Genomic DNA, 21,631 nt, shown 5'->3' with positions numbered 1-21,631 from the left:
AATGCGTGAGCCTTTGCTCTGACACAGCACTTCCTTCCTTTCTTTAGCTGCACGAGTTTCTCAATGTTGGCAAGGGGATTTCTGATGACATTGCACGAAGGTTTCCAGTGTACGCGTTGGACTTCACCGATGGTACGTTGGCCAATGTTTATGAAAGCCTTGGCCTGGCTTGGGATTTATTCTTTTTTTTTTTTTTTTTTTTTGGTGGGTGATGTGATGTCCTGTTTACAGTGTGCATTGAATGTGTGCTTTGATATGTGTAATAGCCCTCTTATTCCTGATTTAAATAAGAATATTCGGACAAAAGGCCGTGAATGGGCAGCCCGGTGCACTTGGAGATGAGGAGCTTGCGGTGTTTCCTTAATTAAGGTGCTGACTGGGTGTAGATGAGGATTTTAATTTTTATGAAGCAACGAGGCCATTAAATGCATCGATTATTGCCACGTGGAGACTCAGATCAACTCATCGCAACCTAATTAGTCAGCACTGGCCTAATAAACCCTTTCTTCCGTCTTTGCAGTCCAGCATCAACAGTATTTCTAGTGATGCTGTGGGAGTTGAAAATGCTTAAGCAAAATGTGAGGGCTGCAGTAACTTCACAGCTTGGCGTTGTGAAAAACAGGATATAGCTTGTCTGCTCTCACCAGATCACAGCAGCAGCAACACGCTGTTTACACTGAGCCTCAGGTTTTGGGCTTTATGCAGCTCCACGGTGGCCTTGTGGGGTTTAAGAGTCGCTTTTTCCCATTTATCTTTCGAACTTTCAGGGATCCTTGAAGGCTGGGAGAAGTCCTTGGGGCAAACCTTGATTACAGAGCCCCAGCCTGCCATCAAAACATGTTTTTTGGGCTTACAGGGGAGCTGGTTAGTGTATTCACGTATCAAAAATAGAAAGTTTGCATAAAGTGAAGAAGTGGAGTGTAGGCAGGGAGAACCTTGGGGGTTTATCAGACACCTTCCTGCTGTTAAATTCTCCTCAGCTCAAGCCACAGCTGAGGGCAATCTCCCTTGGCTTAGGCATGAAAACAAGGTGCACACCCAAGCCCCAATTCCGAACTATTTTAGTGCAAAGCCACCTTTCACAGCAGCTTAAGCCTGAGAGAAGAGTGGCCAGGCTGTGGATGTGTGTCCTTCCCACAAGGATGGTCACCACCAGCAGAGGAATGGTTGATGCTCAGCTGAAGGAGATGCTGCGTCTGGGGAGTTGCTTCCCACAGAGATCCAGGTTTTTCAGCTAGGAATGCTTCATTCCCCACAATGTGTTGAGCAGTTACTGGTATCCACTCAGAGAATAAAACAGGATGAGCTGCTGGCTTGGCACAGGGGTTGAGAGCTGGATGCTTTCTCCAGCTGCTTTGGATGAAACTCTTCCCAGGAGTTTTAGGGCCATAGGCAGGCTCCATTTGGAGTCAAGCTAATGCTGATTTCTCTGGGGATTTGAGGTATGTTGAGGAGAAAGGGGGACGTGACATGATTTTCAGGGCAGCAGCAAGGACTTTGGTCAAACAGAACAGATATTTCTTGGCCTGTGCATTGCTGACATCAGGTCTGGTTGGGGACTTCAGCTCCTAAGCTGGACACTTCATCTCTGTGGCTGCTGCTTTGTAGCATTGTCAGAGCCTCATTTTTCATTGCAAAGGGATACTGAGGCACTTGAGAAGGGAACTGCTGCAGAAACACCTTGTGGGGACCCATGTTCACCTCAAGACAGGGCTGTGTCCTGAGCACAGCAGGTTCACAGCCACAAAATCCTGTAATGCTTCTGCAGCCAACTTTTGGCCTGTAATGCTCCTGCAGCCAACTTTTGGCTGTCAGCAGATTTGGAAACCTGTGGCAGGAAGAATGTAGTAAGAATTCCTTACTACATTCTTCCTGCCACAGAAACCCACTTGAGGGTCCATGATCTGGCTCAAAATGCATCCAAATTAACCTGTGTGTGCTGGCTCAGCCCTGGGGAGTCCAGCTCCACAAGCTTTCCATGAACTGATGCACAGAGTGGATATAAAACTGGTATAAAATGCAAACTGTACGTTAAAAAGGGTCAGGGTATTGTTGCAAAACCTGTGGAGACACAGAAAAGTGCCCAGTGAAACTCCAGAACCACTTCAGCTCAAATGGGAAGTTCTGGTCTTAGGAGCAGTTGTGCCCTTTCAAAATAGGATATAGGAAAAGGGGGATTTAAAAAAGAAAACCCTGTATATTAGTATGTGCCATTTCTTCCCTGAAGCCAGAAATTAGGATGAATTCTTTAAGGAGCTGCTTGAAATGAAAACCAGATGGAGAATAAAGCATCTGCCATAAACCACCGAGACTGAAGGTGATCAGGAATGTGGAATTCCTGGACCATCTCAAAGCAGCAGAGTATCATAACATGAGGGATTTGAACTATCCAAGTGTATCTGCACTCCAGACAGCCACATGTGCATCATCAAAGAGCTCTGAATTGCACAGATGCTGCTTTTTGAATGGTTGGAGTCTCTAAATCCTCAACCTGAGAAGCATCCTGGGGTTTGGTTTAAACAGATAAACTGATGAAGGGCGGGGTGACAAATGGTGAGGCTGTTGTGGGACCAGCACATCCATGGTCAGTTGGAGTTCTGTGGGATTGGTCCTCTTCACACACTGCACAAAGCTGGCCATTAAATTATCCTTAACCACCATGATTTAGGAAAGAAAGAATAGTCTTCCTCTTCTTTTTCCCTCTTACTCCAGATTAGGAACCTGTCAGCTTTGTTTTCTGAAGTCTTGTGCATCTTACTGAACATGCAGAGATCAAGGAAGAGTTTTCTAAACTCTTGGTCCAGGATTTTAGCGTTACAGGTGCTTGTAATAGATGTCTTCCAGCAGGAGCACGTGAAGATGAACAGTTGGATCATGCTGAGCTGAAAACCACCTGTAGTTTTCCTTTAAACTGGAATTTGCACCATTTGGCACATGTTCTCTTCTTAATGTCTGCAGCCTTTGTATGCAGGATTCTGCTGTCTTAAAAACCAGTTTGATTGATCATCATTCATCCTGATCTTGTCAGAGAGGCTCAAAACACGTATCAATTTTATTACTTTTTACATCTCAGTCAAGCCACAGGAGCTTCCTGAAATTTCTTTTATATTCAGGCTGGTTTGACTGAAGGAGGGAAACCTACCTAAGCTCAGATACAAGTTTTCTGACACTCCTAAAAGTTGCTGTCTTTATTCTTCAGTGTCTATTTTTCTGGTACAACACAGAGGAATAAACACCAGCGTAGTGCCTGAAGTGTGCCCAGTGGGAAATTTGAGGTGCTAGAGATGTTTCTGGTGAACTTTGCCATGTTCTGCCATATCCCTTCACCCCCTGGGGGGAGGCAGAGTGGAGGAGAAAGAGGAGAACTGAGCCTTATTCCCTTTCTCCCTGTTTTTCTGGACCTGTGTCTTTGGTACATGGCTGTGGTGGGTGGATAGTTCAGCTGGAGATGTGGATTTCTCCCTGTCCTTGGTCCTGCACAGGGTCCCTGACCAGCTCTTGAGAGTAAGGCCAGCATATCTGCTGGCAGAATCCTTGGAATTTGGTAAGGTATTTGCCAGGAGGGAGATCTTCAGCACTCCCTGTAATGCAGGCATGCTCAGATGGAAGGCTTGAAGGCACTGGAAAAACAGGATTTGAAAGAGAACTCTTGTCCTGCTGGTTGTCTAACGGAACTCGGAGCTTAAACCTGCTGGAATGTTGCCTGTGGATTTGGATGTGCCAGATCTTTGACTCTCCCACCTGGCTGGCCTGGCCACCTTGTCTGGCAGGATTCCATTCTTGAGGAAGGAAGAAAAGTGAAGGGATTGCAGATAATCTCTTCCACGCCTCTCCTGCCCTGAGTTAGATATGAGGGAGCTCGTGCATCCCTTCATCCCCAAATATCACCTGGGGGCTGAAGGTGAACATCCTGAGTTCTTGGATGCTTTGGGGCATTGTGACCTGGGTTGCTTTGAAGTCTCTCCCTGTCTCAGTGGTGACAGAAATGCTTTGAAGATGCACAAAAGCACCTTGTGTTGGCTGTGGATTTTCCTTCCAAGAGACCAGCACTTCATGGGAAATGGGCTGAAAGGTGCAAGAGAGGAAGGGAAAGCTCTGAGCCCTTGATTTATTCCTTCCTGCTTCTCTACTCTGAGCACTTGCTTGGCTTCTCCAACATCAGTAAGAGTGGATTTCCTTTTCCAGTGAAGTTCCTGGTCCCACTTGTGCTGTGATTTACTCTTCACAGGACTTCAGGGAAGATTCATCTCCAGAACATTAGGCAAAGTCCAGGAACCATCAAATAAGTGAAAACCCAGCTTGAGGCCATTAGAAGTTTTGTGTTTTTATGACTGAAGACCTAAGAAAAGATATTCTTGTAGTGTTTTTAACATTAAAATATGATTTTTTTTTTTAATTAGAGCTTTAATAGACATGTCCTTTTTGCTATGCTGTGGGTCAATGTAATTAAACTTGTTTTGCACAGGATACTTCAGAGAATTGGCAAGGAACATTAACACAGACATGGACATTTCATAGAATGTCCATCAGTCAAGACTTTGATTTAGTAAATGTAAAATTAGTAGAGTTAAGGAGCTCTAAGTGCAGTCTTTGGGTCTCCATTTCCTTATTGATGTAAAATCCCAGGCAAAGCAAGGCCAGGAATGTTGCAGTTTTCTCTGAAACCCTCCCCTTGTCTCTAAAAAATGTGACATTTCAGAAATCCAGGCAAGTAAAGTAGAACTGTCATGTTGATGAACATAAAATATAATTGCTCCCCATTTCAATGTGTAGACATACACCTTAATTTCAGGGGATTGCTCCTGTAATAGTCAGCTACTCAAACCTCACAGCTGGACCCAGAGCTGATTTTTTTCTGCAGTAAATGTTCATGGTGCAGGTGGAGTGACACGTTTTTCAGTGGCTTTATGAGCCTGTCACAGATGAAATGCCACCACAATGCAGCTCACCTTCTTCTGAGTGGAGTCATGTCAGTCCAGGGCTGCCAATGCAGCCTGAAAATGCTTTGCCAGATGTTGACTTTAAAAAGGCAAGAGGCAAATTGTGGTTAAGGCTGGATTTTAGTGCTTGTGATGGGTGGGTCTGTGCAAGGAGGCAGTGTTTGGTCAGGGCTTTAATTGAAGTTAGAGGGAGCAATCATCCCTGTGAAAGGGTAGATTTTTGTGAGCAGTCATCTCTGTGAAAGGGTAGATTTTTGTGAGCAGTCATCCCTGTGAAAGGGTAGATTTTTGTGAGCAGTCATCTCTGTGAAAGGGTAGATTTTTGTGAGCAGTCATCTCTGTGAAAGGGTAGATTTTTGTGAGCAGTCATCCCTGGGAAAGGGTAGATTTTTGTGAGCAGTCATCCCTGGGAAAGGGTAGATTTTTGTGAGCAGTCATCCCTGGGAAAGGGTAGATTTTTGTGAGCAGTCATCCCTGGGAAAGGGTAGATTTTTGTGAGCAGTCATCCCTGGGAAAGGGTAGATGTAATCTGGTGTAGTTGTCTCCATTGCAAAGTGAATTTTGCTGCCCACCAGAGAGATTCTTTGCTCCTTGGATCTCATCTGGTTGATTATGGATTAAGGAAAGTACTGGAAGTCTTGGACCCAGCCAGGATGAATCACAGGGTTGTTGAGGTTGGAAAAGACCTCCCAGACCACTGAGTCCTGTGCCTGATCCTCACCTTGTCCCCCATCCCAGAGCAGCGAGTGCCACGTCCAGTCATTCCTTGGACACCTCCGGGGGTGGGGACTCCACCACCTCCCTGGGCAGCCCCTTCCAATGCCTGACCACCCCTTCCAGGAAGAAATTCCTCCTGATGTCCAACCTGAACCTCCCCTTGAGGCCCCATCCTTATGTGGCATCAGGACCTCCGTGACCAGCAAGGATTCCTGCTGCTTGCTTTGCAAGGGTTGAAACTGAAACCAAAAGCCATGAATGAGTTTTGTTGATGCTCTTCAAGGCCTCTTCTTTCCTTCTGTCCTCTCTTACTGTAGTTTAACTACCCAAACCTTATTAAAAAAACATTTATTTGCTTCTCTGGTCCTAGTTGCTTGTCCTTTTAGGAAGGCAAAGCTTTAGGATTTCAAAGCTTCCAGGCATTGTTGCTTTCTGACCTTTCCTGTTGGAAAGATTCCTTTGTCCAAAAACCAGTATTTTGGAGTGACACAGAGTCCTCTGAACAAGGATGGGACCATCTCTGGTTATAAAACCACCACTCAATCCCTGCCAAACCTTTCCTTGTCTCCAAAGGCCTCGAGCAGTTTGGAATGTGAGGTAGGACCTGCAGCTGTTGGGCTCGGGATCACATGAGAAGTCTTCATCTGTGAGAATTAGATTTCAGGCCCTTTGGTTGCCAGGAGTCGTCAGGAATGTGACCTGTGGTTTCTGAATCTTCATAAGAAATGGAAAGGAATTTGCCTGGGAACAGCTGGTCCGATGACTCCCAGAAGGTCAAGCTCATATTTACGTGCTTGAGATGTCTCTTGTCGAGTTTCAACCTCAAGTTTAAGGATGCTCAGAGGTCCTTTTTATGTCTGTTCCTCTTGTGCCTGCAAGCAGGAACCTCACAAGGTGTCCTTCATTCCTGTGGCTGCCTGTTCATTACACGTCACCTTTGATTTTTGGGTTTTGCATCCTCTGTCTGTCCTTATCTCTGCGCTGCAAATGGTGCAGAAAGCAGATGTTAGATAAGATCCCAAAGTCATGGAGAGACCTGTTTTTGTTTCATCCCAGGGACAGAGATTTTCAGTGTTGCACCAATAACCTCTAAGGCCAAGTCCTCCCTTCTCTGATCCAACTCCTTGGCTTTTACCTCTCTCAGCAAGGGACTGATCCTGCGAAAGCTTAGATGGGAATTTAGGAGCCTGTGTGGGATTTCACTGTCCTGGACCCTTCCAGAAAGGAGAATTGGGCACCTCTAAGCTTGTCCAAGTGTTTTGCAGCAGGAGCACCATCAAGGAGGGTGGCACAGGCAGGCCACCTTGAAACAGGGCTGTTGCAAGGTTTTCTTGGAAAAACACTTTCTCCAGTGTATCTGTTCTGTGGGAAAACTCGTGTTCTCCTTGAGCAGTATCAGCCGTTGTCACTCTCCCTCTCTCCTGTGTGAGATGAGCTCACTGGGGAGGCAACATCAGCCAGAAAACAGGAAAGGGAAGTGAAGCTACTTCACAGGCCCTTAAATTCATGTTCTGACACTTTAATTCTCTTTCTGGCTGCTTTTTGTTTTGGCCTGGTGTGTTTTTTCCGACGGAGATGAGAGGGGGTGAGTGGATGGAAAAGAAGGAAGCTGTTCTGTCAGCAGGGCTTGTTAAAGCAAATCTCAGTGTCTCGATTCCTGCCCTCCTGTGCTGCTTCTTTTTGTAATCTGCTACCATTAATTGGCTCAGAGTAGCATATTATTGATTCAAACCTACAACCTGGGGAAAAAAAAACCCAAGTGCTTCATGTTTTCCTGCCCAAGACATGATGAGTTGTGAAGACAAGTGATCATCGTGAAGCTCATTAGGGACATAGTCCAGAGTACCTATAAAGTTGGTGTTAAAAAGGCAGAGATGGGGGTTTATGAACCCTAAACATACAGTTTCTGCCTTGATCCTCTTCCAGGCTTTTGGGACTGGTAAAACTGTGGAAAAAACTTCTTGTATTTCCTTTTTTTGACGATGCCAAAAATGTCTGGTGGTGCGTTGGTGCTTCTGCTTCTGGTCCCAGGTGAATAAAGGAGTGTGGTTGTGCAAAATCAGAAGTTAACAACCTACTTATATGTGTAAAGTGTGGACTGAATTTCTGCTTTTCAGCATGGAAAGAACTAATGGAACACATGGCTGATGTGAGTGGGGTTTCAGTGCTTTTTGGGCTGCACTAACGTGGGTTTTGGTGTGTTTTGCACTAGGTGTTATTGGAAACAACAAAGCTATAGGAAAATACATCACCACTATGATATTTCTGTACTTTGCCTGCCTCCTTCCATCCATAGCCTTTGGGTCACTCAATGATGAAAATACACGAGGAGCTATTGGTGAGTTGATCAGTTCTGTGCATCTCATTCCATGTGTTTAAACTCTGGACACACAAAGTTTTCGTAGTTTTTATTTACTGGGGGAAAAAAAAAAAAACCAACCTAAAACCATGAGTGAAGGGGTTTGTTTTCTGATTAATTCATGACTTTCTTAGAAGACCAGGAAAATTGAACACTGCTTTGGATAATATCATATGACTTAGACTGATATGGACATATCCTACTGTATTTAAAATTATGCTCGCTTTAGAACTATGTAATTAATCTGCTCATTTTTCCTTGTAGAAGTTCCTGCACTTTTGATCTGAATTTGATTGCCAGTATCCAGATCACTCCTATAGAGCAAAAACATCATCCTTTATCCCAGCTGTGGCCCTGAAGCATTTCATGATGCTGTCACAGCTCATAGGAATCTATGTCCAAATCTTGTCCTGGAGGCCTCCACAAACACTTGGTTAGGTTTTATAGCTGTTTAAAATAAAATAAATATATTTAAATATATACATAAACACCCAAACACCGAAAAAAAAGCCTAAACCAAAAACCACACTATTGTATATAAAGTCACCTATTCTAGCTGAATATCTGGAAGCCTAAATTGCTGGTACAAGTAAAGAGTCACTTTTTGCTTTCACAGTGTCTTACCTCTCTGTAAACTCTACACATTGTTCCTACTAATTAGTGGTTGGCTTCTCTGCCCTGTGAGTGTTCCTTGACTGAGGGGTGTTGATTAAAATCCCTGTTTATCTCCTTCCAGATGTGAGGAAGACAATCGTGGGTCAGTCCATTGGGGGGCTGCTCTACGCCCTCTTCTCGGGGCAACCTCTGGTTGTCCTCCTTACTACAGCTCCTTTAGCAATCTACATCAATGGTGAGTCTACTCCAGGTGTAAATGAGGGGTCTGGTGGCATTGGTGGGGTGGGGCTTTGTATGAGAACCCTGCAGTCCTGTTGGAGCTTTAGTTGTGTTTGTTTAATAAATGGATATTAAAGGGAAAAGGTTCTTCTCCCAGAGGGTGACCGGGCACTGAACGGGCTCCCCAGGGAAGGTGGCCATGGCACCAACCTGCCAGAGCTCAAGGAGGGTTTGGACAATGCTCTGAGGGACAGGGTGGGATTCTTGGAGTGCCCTGGGCAGAGCCAGGAATGGATGGTTCTTGTAGGTCCTTTCCAACTCAGGCTATTCTGTGATTTGGGTGCTGAGGGAGAGGGAAGGAATTTGATTCAAGTCTTGTCAAATCACAGAATATCCTGAGTTGGAATCATAGAATCAACCAGGTTGGAAAAGACCAACCCTTGATCTAACTCCACAGTGGTTCCCAGCCCATGGCACTGATGCCACATCCAGTCTCACCTTAAACACCTCCAGGGATGGTGACTCCACCCCCTCCCTGGGCAGCCCATTCCAATGTCTTGATTACTCTCTCTGTAAAAAATTTCTCCCTAAAAGAAGAGACCCACAAGGATCATCAAGACCAACTCCTGGTTTAGTTGAAGTTGTTTTCTAAATAAATCCCTTTTGCATAGGAAAAGCTTCATGAAAATAAGTATTTTTTTCAGCTTCCACAAGAAAATCTGTTTCATTAATGGCTTTCTCATATGGCTGCATTCAACCAGCTTGAGGATAAGAGACTTTCCCTAGGAAAGGTGTTTTAAGCAGTGGGAGAGAATATTTTTCCAGGTGCTTCTCCCCATTCCTAGTGGGAAGAGGAGAGCAGTTTGGGTTGATCCAGTGTCCCTCTGGGACTGCAGGAACGAGGGTTTAATGGGGTGTGTGCACTGGGGCAAAGGCTTGGAATTGGTTCCTTGTGCCGTGGAGCAGATGGGAATCACAGGGTGGTGATGACACAAGTTTAATCTGACACATGGATGCTTCCCTCCCTCAGTCATCCGAGGAATCTGTGATGACTACCACTTGGATTTCAATGCTTTCTATGCCTGGATTGGACTGTGGAACAGCTTCTTCCTTGTGATGTACTCCCTCTTTAATTTCAGCCTTCTGATGAAGCTCTTTAAAAGGTAGCTATTTTCAAAGGGGTCTTATTTTGATCAGATTATTCAGCAAATGGAAAAATTATACATTCCACAAGCTCCTTAATTACAAACTTGCTGCAAAAATGTATTTTCTGAGACGAGGCAAGTATCATTTTGGCTTATTGTTCCAGCTTGAAAGAAGCTCTCAAAGATTCACTGGGTTTTCTTTCCTAAACTGGAGTTCAACTAAAATGGGTGTATTTTCATGTAAATGGATGAATATGCTGATTTTTTTTTTCTTTGAACAGAGTCGAATGCAGCTGTATTAATTCCTGGGATTTTTTCCACAGGTCAACAGAAGAAATAATTGCACTTTTTATAGCCATCACATTTGTGCTTGATGCCATCAAGGGCATTACGAAAGGTAAGTCTTGCAACGCTGTTTTTCGGTGCAGATCTTTGCTTTGCCTCCTTGTCAAAGGGAAATACAGGGCTGCAAATGTGTGTGATGTTTTGCTTGTTCTGTGCTCATTCAAAGTCCTCAGGAGAAAAAAAAAAAAAAGAAAATCAGTGTGAGGGACTGAAGCAGCCCTTTGTCAGCACTTTTACCTGGATGTGCAGAATTTCCATCAGCTCTAATTTCAAGTCAGTTGAGACAGATTTAGTTTCTAAACGTTCACCAAATGGAGCAACCATAAAGTTATTGATGGGAAAGTCTTCTCCTGGATACCAGTGTCTTTTTGAATGGTCCTGGCAAAACCAAAAAAGTCCAATTTAAATGCAGTGCACTGGGTTTTTTTTCTATGTGGATTACTCAAACTACAGGGGTGGCAGTTGAAAGATGGGTTGAGGTTTCCCATTTTCACATGAGCTTCGAGACCCTTCTTTAATGACAGCAGTGCCTTTAAAGGCAGTGCCTTCCAGCAAGCTCCTAAAGCTGCTTTATGGCCACTTGGTCCCCATTTTTGGTTAAATTCTGAGTGTGCATGAAAAGCCTTGGGGTTTGACGAATTCCTCCCTTCCTCCCCACCAGGATTGGCAGGAGGTGCTTGTGCAGGTGAACTGTGTTGGCAGAGATATCATGTGAATGCCATTTCTGTTCATCTCAGTGAGGAGTTGACCAATATCCCATTCCTTGATTTTTATGACCTACTGTCCAACAGCCCTAAGTTTGGGCTGTCCCTTGAATCCTTCAGGATATATCTAAGCACATTCCTTGTTTTTAAAGATACTCAGGCTTGGTATCTCTCATGCAAGGAGAACACCTTCCAAGAGTGGGTTTGACACTGCGAAGCAATTTGAAGTGAGATACTTTCCTTGCTTCATTGGGAATCCTTAATTTGCCCTACGTGTGCTTTGATTGTGCAATCAGAGGGGCTTTTTTTCCTCTGCAGAGCACCTGCATCTCTTAAATCTCCTGCTTAGATAAAGCTTGGTGAGGGAGAAGTTGCTTTGGGATACTTGTTCAGAGCATCCACTGGTCCTGTCTGCCAGACTGTCAGGAATATGCAAGTAATACCTCAGAGTATTGCAGTGGGGACAGGAGAAGATGAAGGGGAGCGACCTTAAACTCACAGAAGACAGGTTTAGATCAGATATTAAGCAGAAATTCTTTGAGGGTGGTGAGGCCCTGGCACAGGTTGCCCAGAGAAACTGTGGCTGCCCCTGGATCTCTGGAAGTGTCCAAGGCCAGGTTGGATGGGGCTTGGAGCAACCTGGGCTAGTGGAAGGTGTCCCTGCCAATGGCAGGGGGTGGAACTAGGTGGTCTTTAAAGTCCCTTCCAACCAAACCATTCCGTGATTCTGTGTTGGTGTAATTAGTGAATTAATTGAATTCTCCCTTGTACTCTTGAAGGGCTGAGTTTATAGGAATGATGGTAATAAAGTCAAACCAACGCTCATTTGCCAGCTCCTGTTGGCTTCAGGCATCTGGGAGCATTCAGAGCATCCACAGACGGGACCCCAGACACAGGATGACACCAGTGCTGGCAGGCACAGACTTTATCCTTCACCCTCTTAGAGCTCATATTTAAAGATATGACACCAGTGCAACTCCCAGCTCCGTGTTTGGCTTTCTTCTTCCCCTCCTGTTTTGTAGCAGGAGGTGATGGTTGCTGCTGCTGCCACTTCTTCCTCCCACTCAAACCTTAATTGCTCAAATCTGAGCAAAATAAAAAGTCCAATTTAAATGCAGTGCATCTAGGGTTTTATCCTAGATTTTGAAATGTAAACCTTCTGTGATCTTTAAATTTAAATACAGATATACTCAGTGTGAGGTCTTTTCCCTCGTGACCCACTTGCCCCGCTGACCTCATCCACTTGTGGAGTGCCCAGCTTCTTTTGAAATCTTAAAAGATGGTACAGGAAAGTTTATTACTGCCTTTAAAATGGCCTCATGGCTGAACATGGGGCATTTTACACTGGGCTGAGCTCCAACCCAAATCTGAGCAATTAGGTAGGAAGATGAAGCCGGGATCTTCTCCATGCTGTTAAATACGTCGCAGCTATCCAGCTGACATCACCTTTGGGGCTTCCTTAGTGCCAGGGGACATGCCACCTTTTCCCAGATGTTTTCCTCAGCCTGGTCCCAGCCTTGATTTTTTGGAAGGTCCTGGTGCATATGCAGGAAAGGAGGGGGAGGGCCGTGGCAGTGCACAGAGGAACCGAGCCCTGAGCAGTCGCCCCGTCCCGGTGACACTTGTTTTCGCTGCATGGGCCGGCCACCAAAGCTGTGTTTGTTTGATCTTGACATCTGCACTCTGCAGGAAACAGTGGGGAGCCAGCTGAGGAAAACAAAGCCAGCTCATGTTGTTGGAGGGAGCGTGAGCACACGCCAGGCTGGAGAAGGGCTCGGGTCCAGCCAGGGCACCACCGGCTCCGCTGCTCTCTCTGAATGCTGGCAACGAGGTCCACTGAGCTCTCCTATAAAAACAAACTAGAAATGTGCAGGAATCAAATCCTTTGTAGCAAGTTTGTGGTGCAGGATGAAGGCCTTCACTGGCCAGCTTGGCATGTTCCCATGGCTTTAATTAAAATACAAGAATAAAGCGTAGTCACAGAATTATAGAATTTCCTGAGCTGGAAGGGACCCATCAGGATCATCTAGTCCAACTCTTGGCCCTGCACAGGACACCCCAACAACCCCACCATGTGCCTGAGAGTGTTGTCTAAACACTTCTGGAACTCTGGCAGGTTTGGTGCTGTGACCACTGCCCTGGGTCAGATTTTTCCTCTATCCAGGATGGACTGGAGCAATCCTGCCTAGTTTGGAGGTGGGGGTACAGACTGAATTGCATCCTCAGAGGTAGCATGCAATGATGTGCTCAAGCTGAACACAGGGCACCAAAGATCAGCCCTAAATATATTATTGCCATATAGAATAGTGTGGGAGATTGAGAAGATCCACAAGACCCAAACCAAAGTCACTTGTTTCTTGTTTGTTCCAGTTCAGATCTAAATACAGAGGTGTAAAAATAGGCTTTGTGTAGTTCCTGGGTTGTGTGAGCTGTTGGGTTCTCAGATGCTCAGTAACTGTGGGTGTCTCTAGGCCTCAGTAACCCTTAGTCAGTTGTGATGGTGAACAGGTTTTTCATCCTGGCCAGCTGCTAATTCCCAGGAAATACTTCCACAATCACAGCATCCGTTGATGCTCAGAGCTGAAAAGCACAAATCCTCCAACAACCCATCCTGTGCCAGTGTGTGGGTCAGGGCAGTGCTGAGGCCTCAGTTTACCTGTTTGCAGAGCAGTGGTGGGTGTCCTGCCAGGGCTGGACACAGCTGTGAGGATGGGGGGAGGAAATGAGAGCAGAGCCTCTTCCGTAGCACGGGATGTGGAACACACAAACCTTCCACAGGGCTTTTAAATCCCCCCAGGGATGGGAACTGTCCCCCTGCCCTGGGCAGCTGTGCCAGGGCTGGACAACCCTTTCCATGAAGAAATGTTCCCAGTATCCAATCTAAACTTGCCCGGCACAACTTGAGGCCGTTCCCTCTCTTCCTGTCCCTTGCTCCCTGCGAGCAGAGCACGACACCCCGTGGCTCCTCCCTCCTGTCAGGGAGTTGCAGAGCCAGAAGGTCCCCCCTGAGCCTCCTTTTCTCCAGGCTGAGCCCCCCCAGCTCCCTCAGCTGCTCCTGCTGCTCCAGCCCCTTCCCAGCTCCTTCCCTGAACATGCTCCAGCCCTTATTGTCTTCTGAGGGGCCCAAACCTGCCTCAGGATTGGGGTGTGACCCCTCTAGTGGAGGTTGGAATGAGATTGCTTCTTACTTGAGGGGTCCTTTCTCCTGCTTTAGAGGTCATCTCCTCCCTTCTGGCTGCTGTTGGCGCAAACTGAGTGGTTAAATTTTGAACTGTAAACCTTCTGGGATCTTTAAATTTAAATACAGACATACTGAGTGTGAGGCAACTGGTCTTTTCCCTCATAACCTACGTGCCCTGCTGACCCCATCCACTTGTGGAGTGCCCAGACTCCTTTTTAACTCTTAAAACGTGGTACAAGAAAGATTATTACTGCATTTAAAGTGTCATCGTGGGGTATTTTACACTGGGCTGAGCTCCAGACCAGCAGTAACACAAACTGTGCTTCAGCCAGACCCAGAGTGGTTGCAAAAATACCAATCTTGCTTCGCAAGAGCGTTCAAAGATTGTTTTCCTCGTTTTCAAATGTTGTAATTACAGTTTGTCTTCCCTGCTTTCACTGTTGCTGCTGCAGGTAGAAAACCTTGAGGTGCTTAGGGCTTTCGGAACTTTGATTATTATTTGGAGATGGGGGAAAATGTTATAGAAGGAGCATTATAGGCTAAGCTTCAGGTTATTGTATTATTGCCTAAAGGGGGTGGTTTTGTCCTTAACTTTTGAGTTTCCTTATGAGAGGTTTGAAGGGGTATTTTGGCTAAAACAAAGGTAGAGGGACTGCAAAGCTCTGATGTGGTGGTTTCCATTCTCCTCTGTCTTCCCCTGGTATGGGGAGAGGGGGTGCTGTTTGTTGTCATCTGAACACATATCTTGGGAGTACTGAGGCTGCAAAGCCCAACTCCCATCTTCTGGTTTTACTTTATTCCTGTGACTCCTCAATCTGTTGTTCCCCATAGAGGTGAAATGATCCCAAAACCATTTTTATACACTTGGAGCTGGAAAATGCCATAGAAACACGGACATAACTAAATGCTCAAGAGCAAGAGTATCTTTACAACTGCTGATTTCTCATATAAAAGCCTCTGAGCTAACCTTGGACATTTATGGACAGTTCCAGGGGCTTTGCTGGGGGTTTTGCTTGTACAGGTTCACTTTGTGTTGCTCTGTAATTCTGTTTCAATTTGCAGTGTAAATTTAAATGTTCTGCCAGGTTTTGCATATCATCAACACTTATCTTTAAAATTTGGATTAGCTTTGGAGGAAAGGTAATTACTGTACCCTTTATAATATACTGAAGGATCAGTGCAGCCTGACTGCTCTTAGTGTGTTCAGAGAGCTCTGATGGAATTTGCTCAGCAGGATGCTGGAAGTAGGTGTCTGTATATAAATATATTTATCTCAGAGCAGTGATTCCAGAGTTGGGAACAAAACATAAATAATTAGCACTGGAAGTCCTTACGGTTGAAACATGTTGCTGTAGAGATTAATTCAACTTTTACCTGGTAAAATAAGTTAAAAAAAATCCATTTGTGAAGCACTGGCTTTGTAAGAGAAGCAATTCTGGTTTCTTTTCACTGCTTTGAGAGGTAGAGCTGTAAACCTGGTGAAGCATAACGTTAATACTGCATGATCAAGCAAGAAAGAACCACTTTATTTTACTTGCTTTGGTTGTCACAACCCTATCCTAATGCTTGCCTGTTGGTTGTTTGTACAGTTTTTAAGAAATATTACTACTATGGGAGCACAGGAGACAATTACTTGGGAAAAGAAGGAGCTGATGCTATTTCAAGCCTCGGCATCAATACCACCTTCTTGATGAATTCATCAGTGAGCAGATCCATGTCCCTAGAGAATCAGACATGCACTCATGGTGTGCATTATGGACGTGAAACTGCCGTCCTTAGTCTCATGTTGATGTTGGGTACCCTTTGGCTTGGCCATACGCTCTATCAGTTTAAGAAAAGGTGAGTTGCTTCAGCCTTGGAGCTCAGACTGCTGATTATTTCATGTTGCCTGTTGCTTAGATCTTAATCCTGTAACCCCCGAACTCTTCTGTTAACGATGGTGGAAGCCAAAGCCGGAGATGACACTCGGGGGACCACCTGGAAAGTGTCGCCAGAGAACACGGTGTTCACTCACTGGCCTCACAAACGACTTTCTAAAAACCTTTGGGTGAACCATGTAATTCACGTTGGGATCCCTGTAACTCCCTCCAAACAGGCATTGAACTGTTTTGGTGGGCAGAAAATCCCTGATGGTGCTGGAAGGTCTATTGGAATGTTCTCTTGGGAGATAAATACCCAGCTCTGATTTGGGTTTTACTCCAATTCTCTTAAAGTTTTTCATTTGAAATGCAGTAAGCGATTAAAGTAAAGTGGAAATGACACACAAATGGGTGCTTGGAGGACTATTTTTTCCAGCTTGCAGCTTAGTTCTTTGTTTCTTGGTGTTTTGCTTATGCTTTCATCCTTCGAAGGCTGTAGATTCCAGAGGACTAAAGGCTGAATTAGATCAGTTCTTCACTCCACGTGTCTCTTTAAAATTGCAAGATGGGACTGAATTTTCACTTGTTAGAGCATTAATGCTGTCTGGATTAATCATTGAGGGATTGTCAATCCATGTGGTGTTGATGGAGTTCTTCTGTCTTTCCATTGCAGCCCCTATTTGCACGCGAGAGTCCGTGAGATTCTGTCCGACTGTGCCTTACCCATTTCAGTCCTGACTTTCTCTGTTGTGGGTTCCTGCATCTTCAAGGAAATCGAAAGTAAGTTCTATTTTTGTTATGAAAAAGAGAAGTGAAATCCTAGAGGGGTTTTGCTAAAAAATAGCAAAGTTCTTCAGTATAATATCACAAACCCTGCGTGTACCTCCCACCACTCCAAGAGCTCTGATTTCCTCACAATGAGATTTCTTTCATTTAAAACCCAAATCAAAAGAGGCTGAGTCAAGTTTTTTCTCCAGAAAAATTATCCAAATGTGTCTTTTCAATGAACCTAAAGTGTGTATATCTTACAATAAGGAGGATCAACACTTTCTGGCAGAGTAATTATGAGGCAGGGAAGGGTTTTTGCCAGTCATACCACCATAGAATTGATGGTTCCAATCTGTCCTCTCTGTCTCCAGTTTAGATTTTCCCAGTTCAGGTGAAATGGTGCAGAGCATCTGGGCAGTTCTAAGCTACATAAGGAAATCTAAAAATGAGACACCATTCATTGGCCAGATAGATCAACTTTTCCATATCAGGAAGCGATAATGGGGACAGGAATTGCATTGTCCTGCAGTGACGTGAGTGGGTGATGTGAGGAAATGTATGGAAACAAATAAGAAATGGCTTTTTGTTTTTTCTGTGATGGCCATTCCATCCAGTTGGATTGTAAAATGGTGTGTGACCATGTGTGATTTATCCCTCGTCGTGGATTGCTTCCAATGGCAGGAAAGTAGGGGCATTTTATACTAAAATGGCTTGTTGGGTATGAGGAAGTTTTCAAATGCCTGAGTTGATTAGCTGCTAGTTAGAAATAAGGTTTTCTAATCTAAAACCACTTTGCATCTGTGGAAAACAAGTTTCCCTCTTTTGTTTTGCTCAACCACATGTAATGCCTCGCTAGAACTAGCAGTGATCTGTCAAATCAGGAAGGCAGCCAAATTCTGAGTGGATGGAGGAAAAACATAAACCAAAACAGCCAGATGGAGCCGTCTTCCATGGCCTTCTGGCTCCCACATGCCAGAGCATCTCGCCTGGTTGGCTGCACCGGCTCCCAAGAGTTTGTGGTGTGGGTAAAACACGGAGTCCGCGCGGATGGTTGGACGAGAAGGTGCCTCCTAACGTCATTCCCGTCCTCTTTCCAGTGTCCAGTTTTAAGTACGACACGGCTGACAGCTTGTTCGTGCTGGCCCCTGTGCAGTCCCTGTCCATCGGGTCGGTGATGAGCGCCATGGGCCTGGGCTTCCTCCTGTCCATGCTCTTCTTCATCGAGCAGAACATCGTCGCCTCGCTCACCAACGCCCCGGAGAACAGGTAACGCGTGGGGCTGGGGCCGGCACTGCTCACCCAGAGCTTGTCCCAGCATCCCAAAACGTCTGTTTTCAAGAACTCCTGTTGCCACAGACGAAAGTAGCTCTGCTCCTTGACTCCTCCCCCTCCCCAGTGTTGTGGCAGTGAGCCAAAACCTCAAAGCATCCGTGAGCTCACCACCTCAGCCCATTTCTTCTTTACCTTCTGCTCATCACCATTCTTTTTCTCCCCCCCTAAAAGGCTCGAGGTGTTTTTCAGGAAGAGTTTTGGGAGCCAAGGTGTAGTGTGGTGAATGTTAAGTAGGTATTTTGCATGGGTTGAGGTCTGTGAATGTACCTCTGGATATTTAGGGAGTGTCTGACACGTGTGGACACTTGCACTGCCCTTGCAGCACAGAGAATTTGTTGAAAATGAGAAGTCAATGACCTACATAAATGTCGTAGGAGCTGAGCATCAGAAGTGTCTGGAGCTGTTAGCTCCCAACTGAAAAAGGTGGAAGTGGAATAAAACAGTATGTCCTATGTCTGATAAGCCTTAATTTATGTGCGAACTTGAGACGTTGCTATTAAAATATTCCCTCTGATGTTTGTTTTTTTTTTGTGCCAGCTGCAGTCAGACATGATATCAAGAATGATAGTGTATGAGTTTTTTTCCAGGGGAAACTACCATGTCTCCAAGGGTTTTTTGCTAATGTAATGTGTGGGAGGGTTCTCTCCTTGCATAATATACATTAGCATTCTCCATGTTGTACTGGAGTCACACAATCTTAGGGGAGAGGAGACGAGCTCCAATTCAGTTACACTAATTTAGTTCCCTTTGACCACTTTTTATCTCCATTATATCCCTTTAAGTGTTGCATAAATCTGTATGTAAGTGGGTCATCTCTTGGCTAATATGAATTTCTTCTAAACTTTTGGTATTTTCCACTGGAGGGTCCTTAAGCAATGTGAAATGCTGTGTGGAGTTGTTCAGGGTGTTTTTCAGAATGCCTCCTTACAGGGCTGAGCTGATGCTGATCCAGTGTTGGGGCGTGGGTTTTTAGAGATGGAAAAATTTGAACTTGACCCTTTCTATTTGTTGGTGCCATCAGAGAATAAAGTATTGTTGTCTGTACCAGCCAAATGGAGAATGAGCTCTTGGTGTCTTATCAGATGTAGTTGTTTCCTTTTGTAGAAAAAAAAAAGACAGGGAAAAGATGATATTTGCCTGAAAGTACCTGATGTGTTTTGCTGAACAACAGTCAGAGCAGGTGTAAAGGACAGTCCAGGGAATACTGGGCTGTTTGAGCAGTGTGAAGATAACCAAGGATAAGACATCCAGATCTTTGAGCTAGACAAGCTCAGAGAAGCCTGTCCATGGCTCAGAGCAAGTGTACAACCCACACAGTGCTGGGTCCAGTGTCCTGAAGATCATCATAGGGTGGTTTGGCATGGAAGGGACCTTAAAGATCATCTACTTCCAACCCTCCACTTCCAGTACCTTCCACTGGACCGGGTTGCTTAGAACTCCATCCAGCCTGGTCTTGAACACTTCCAGGGATGAGGCAGTCATAGTTTCTCTGGGCAACCTGTGCCAGGGGCTCGCCACCATCACAGTAAGGAATTTCTTCCTGATATCTAATCTTAACCTGCTCTCTGTCAGGTTGAAGCCATTCCCCCTTGTCCTGTCACTCCAGACCCTTGTAAATACTCTCTCTCCATCTTTCCTGTCGGCTCCCTTCAGGCACTGGAAGGCCACAATGAGGTTGACCCCAAAGCCTTCTCTTTTCCAGGCTGAACATTCCCAGTTCTCTCAGCCTTTCCTCACAGCAGAGGTGCTCTATCTCTCTAATCATCTTGGTGGCCTCCTCTGGACTCTCTCCAACAGGTTGTTGTATAACCTTTGTACTTGGAGCCCTCTGCAAAGGGCAGACAGGACAATGACACAAAAACCCTGGGGATGCTGAGGGTGCCTTTGCTCTGGGAAAGCAGCACATGAGCAGGAGCTGTGGTTTCAAAGCAGGAAGTGTGTTTACAATCCCACCCTTCCTGCCAGCACCTTCCACTCAGAGGCACTGCAGTGTGGACATCTACCTGACCTGGTCACCCCATGGCCTCCTCCGTCAGTGGAGGTGAGCACTCCCAGTGAGATCAGTCCTTTTGTTCCAAAACTGAACCCCACCCAAGATTTCTGCTGCCCAAACAATGGCATCTGCTGCTCTTTGAGGTAGATACTGGCCTCGGATCTCCATGTGCTGGGTCAGATCTACCAGCTCCACACACCTCATGTCGTAGAGTATCTTAGATGGCTCCAAGTCTGTGCTTAGGTGTTGAACTGAGCTTGTTTGGGTGGCATTAAGACACCTAAATAGTGCTACCTTCCCAGCTGATGATGCCCAGAGAGCAATTCAGCTGAACTCTGTTGTTGTGTGAGGATGGCTGGGCAGAAACACAGCCTTAGACCTTTTAGTTGGGTATTAAAGTCTGAGAGCTGAATCCTTCCCCAGCCTTTCCTCTGAACTTTACTTGTAATATCTAAGCAGCTGGCACCAGATGGGAATATTCAGAAAAGGGGCAGACCTTGCAAAAAATGGCAAGGTTAAATTAGATGTGAGTTCAGTGTTGGTGCTGCTCTGAGCGTAGCCCTTGCAAAGGGGACGTGGCCACCTTCCTTGATGGAGTCATTTAAGACCGGATTGGATGGGGTTTGGAGCAACCAGGTCCAGTGGAAGGTGTCCCCGCCCTTGGAGCTGGATGATCTTTAAGGTCCCTTCCAACCCAAACCATTCTGTGATCCATTCCATGATTCTGTGACTACCAAGGAGGAGCTGAAGTTTAATGAATTCCTGTCCCATTTTCTTATCATGCAGTAGCAATTACATAATTAGGGGATTACTGCAGCATCTCAAGCACGTGTCCTGCTCATGGGGAAGGAGGGAGATCAGGGTTAGAAACAAGACAGATGAGAAACTTCAGTGTCAGTAGTTTGTTAACCGGTGCCGAGGATTTTAACCGCTCCCTCCATGGACTCTGCTAACAAATATAAACGTGGATTTTTCACTGCTATAAATGCAGGAGCAAAATGCTGATAAAATTTTCATGGGCTGTTATTTTAGCAGGCTGCCTTTCTGCTCAGGGTTGTCCTTCCCAGCTGACGACTGCTTTGGGAGCAGCCTATCCTGTTAGCCTTCACATAACTCAGGAGGTGCGAGATTGCTGCCTCTGTGGAAGAGCACTTGAGTGACTTGAATGTTACCATATGAGCTCAGGCTCGGCCTGTGGTGTTTGCCCCAGGTGTAACTGTCAACAAAATCCTCCTTTCAGGCTGGTGAAGGGCACAGCTTATCACTGGGACCTCCTGCTCGTCGCGCTGATCAACACGGGGCTGTCCGTGTTTGGCCTGCCCTGGATCCACGCGGCCTTCCCGCACTCCCCGATGCACGTCCGGGCCCTGGCCTACGTGGAGGAGAGGGTGGAGAGCGGGCACATCTATGAGACGTAAGTAGGAACTGTGGGGACGTCTTGGATCTCTTTTGGT

At 45.6% G+C, this 21,631-nt stretch overlaps 1 protein-coding gene across 3 annotated transcripts in view; it reads left to right on the top strand.

Moving 5' to 3' along the window:
* SLC4A11 (solute carrier family 4 member 11) overlaps nt 1–21,631 on the top strand; it is a 92,834-nt gene that overhangs the window by 57,687 nt on the left and 13,516 nt on the right. For all 3 annotated transcript variants that reach the window (XM_039388339.1, XM_027712687.2, XM_027712688.2), the window contains 9 exons: nt 48–132; nt 7,870–7,995; nt 8,753–8,866; nt 9,881–10,013; nt 10,319–10,392; nt 15,815–16,064; nt 16,758–16,864; nt 17,950–18,118; nt 21,418–21,591. In XM_039388339.1, coding sequence (XP_039244273.1) covers nt 48–132; nt 7,870–7,995; nt 8,753–8,866; nt 9,881–10,013; nt 10,319–10,392; nt 15,815–16,064; nt 16,758–16,864; nt 17,950–18,118; nt 21,418–21,591 — 1,232 coding nt within the window. The remainder of the gene's footprint in view (nt 1–47; nt 133–7,869; nt 7,996–8,752; nt 8,867–9,880; nt 10,014–10,318; nt 10,393–15,814; nt 16,065–16,757; nt 16,865–17,949; nt 18,119–21,417; nt 21,592–21,631) is intronic.

The sequence above is a fragment of the Pipra filicauda genome, unplaced genomic scaffold (assembly GCF_003945595.2).
Source record: "Pipra filicauda isolate LSUMZ 115617 unplaced genomic scaffold, ASM394559v2 scaffold635_size200075_pilon, whole genome shotgun sequence".
Taxonomy (NCBI): Eukaryota; Metazoa; Chordata; class Aves; order Passeriformes; family Pipridae; genus Pipra; species Pipra filicauda.
Note: the sequence above shows the minus strand (reverse complement) of the source record. Positions and strands in the feature narration are given on the sequence as shown.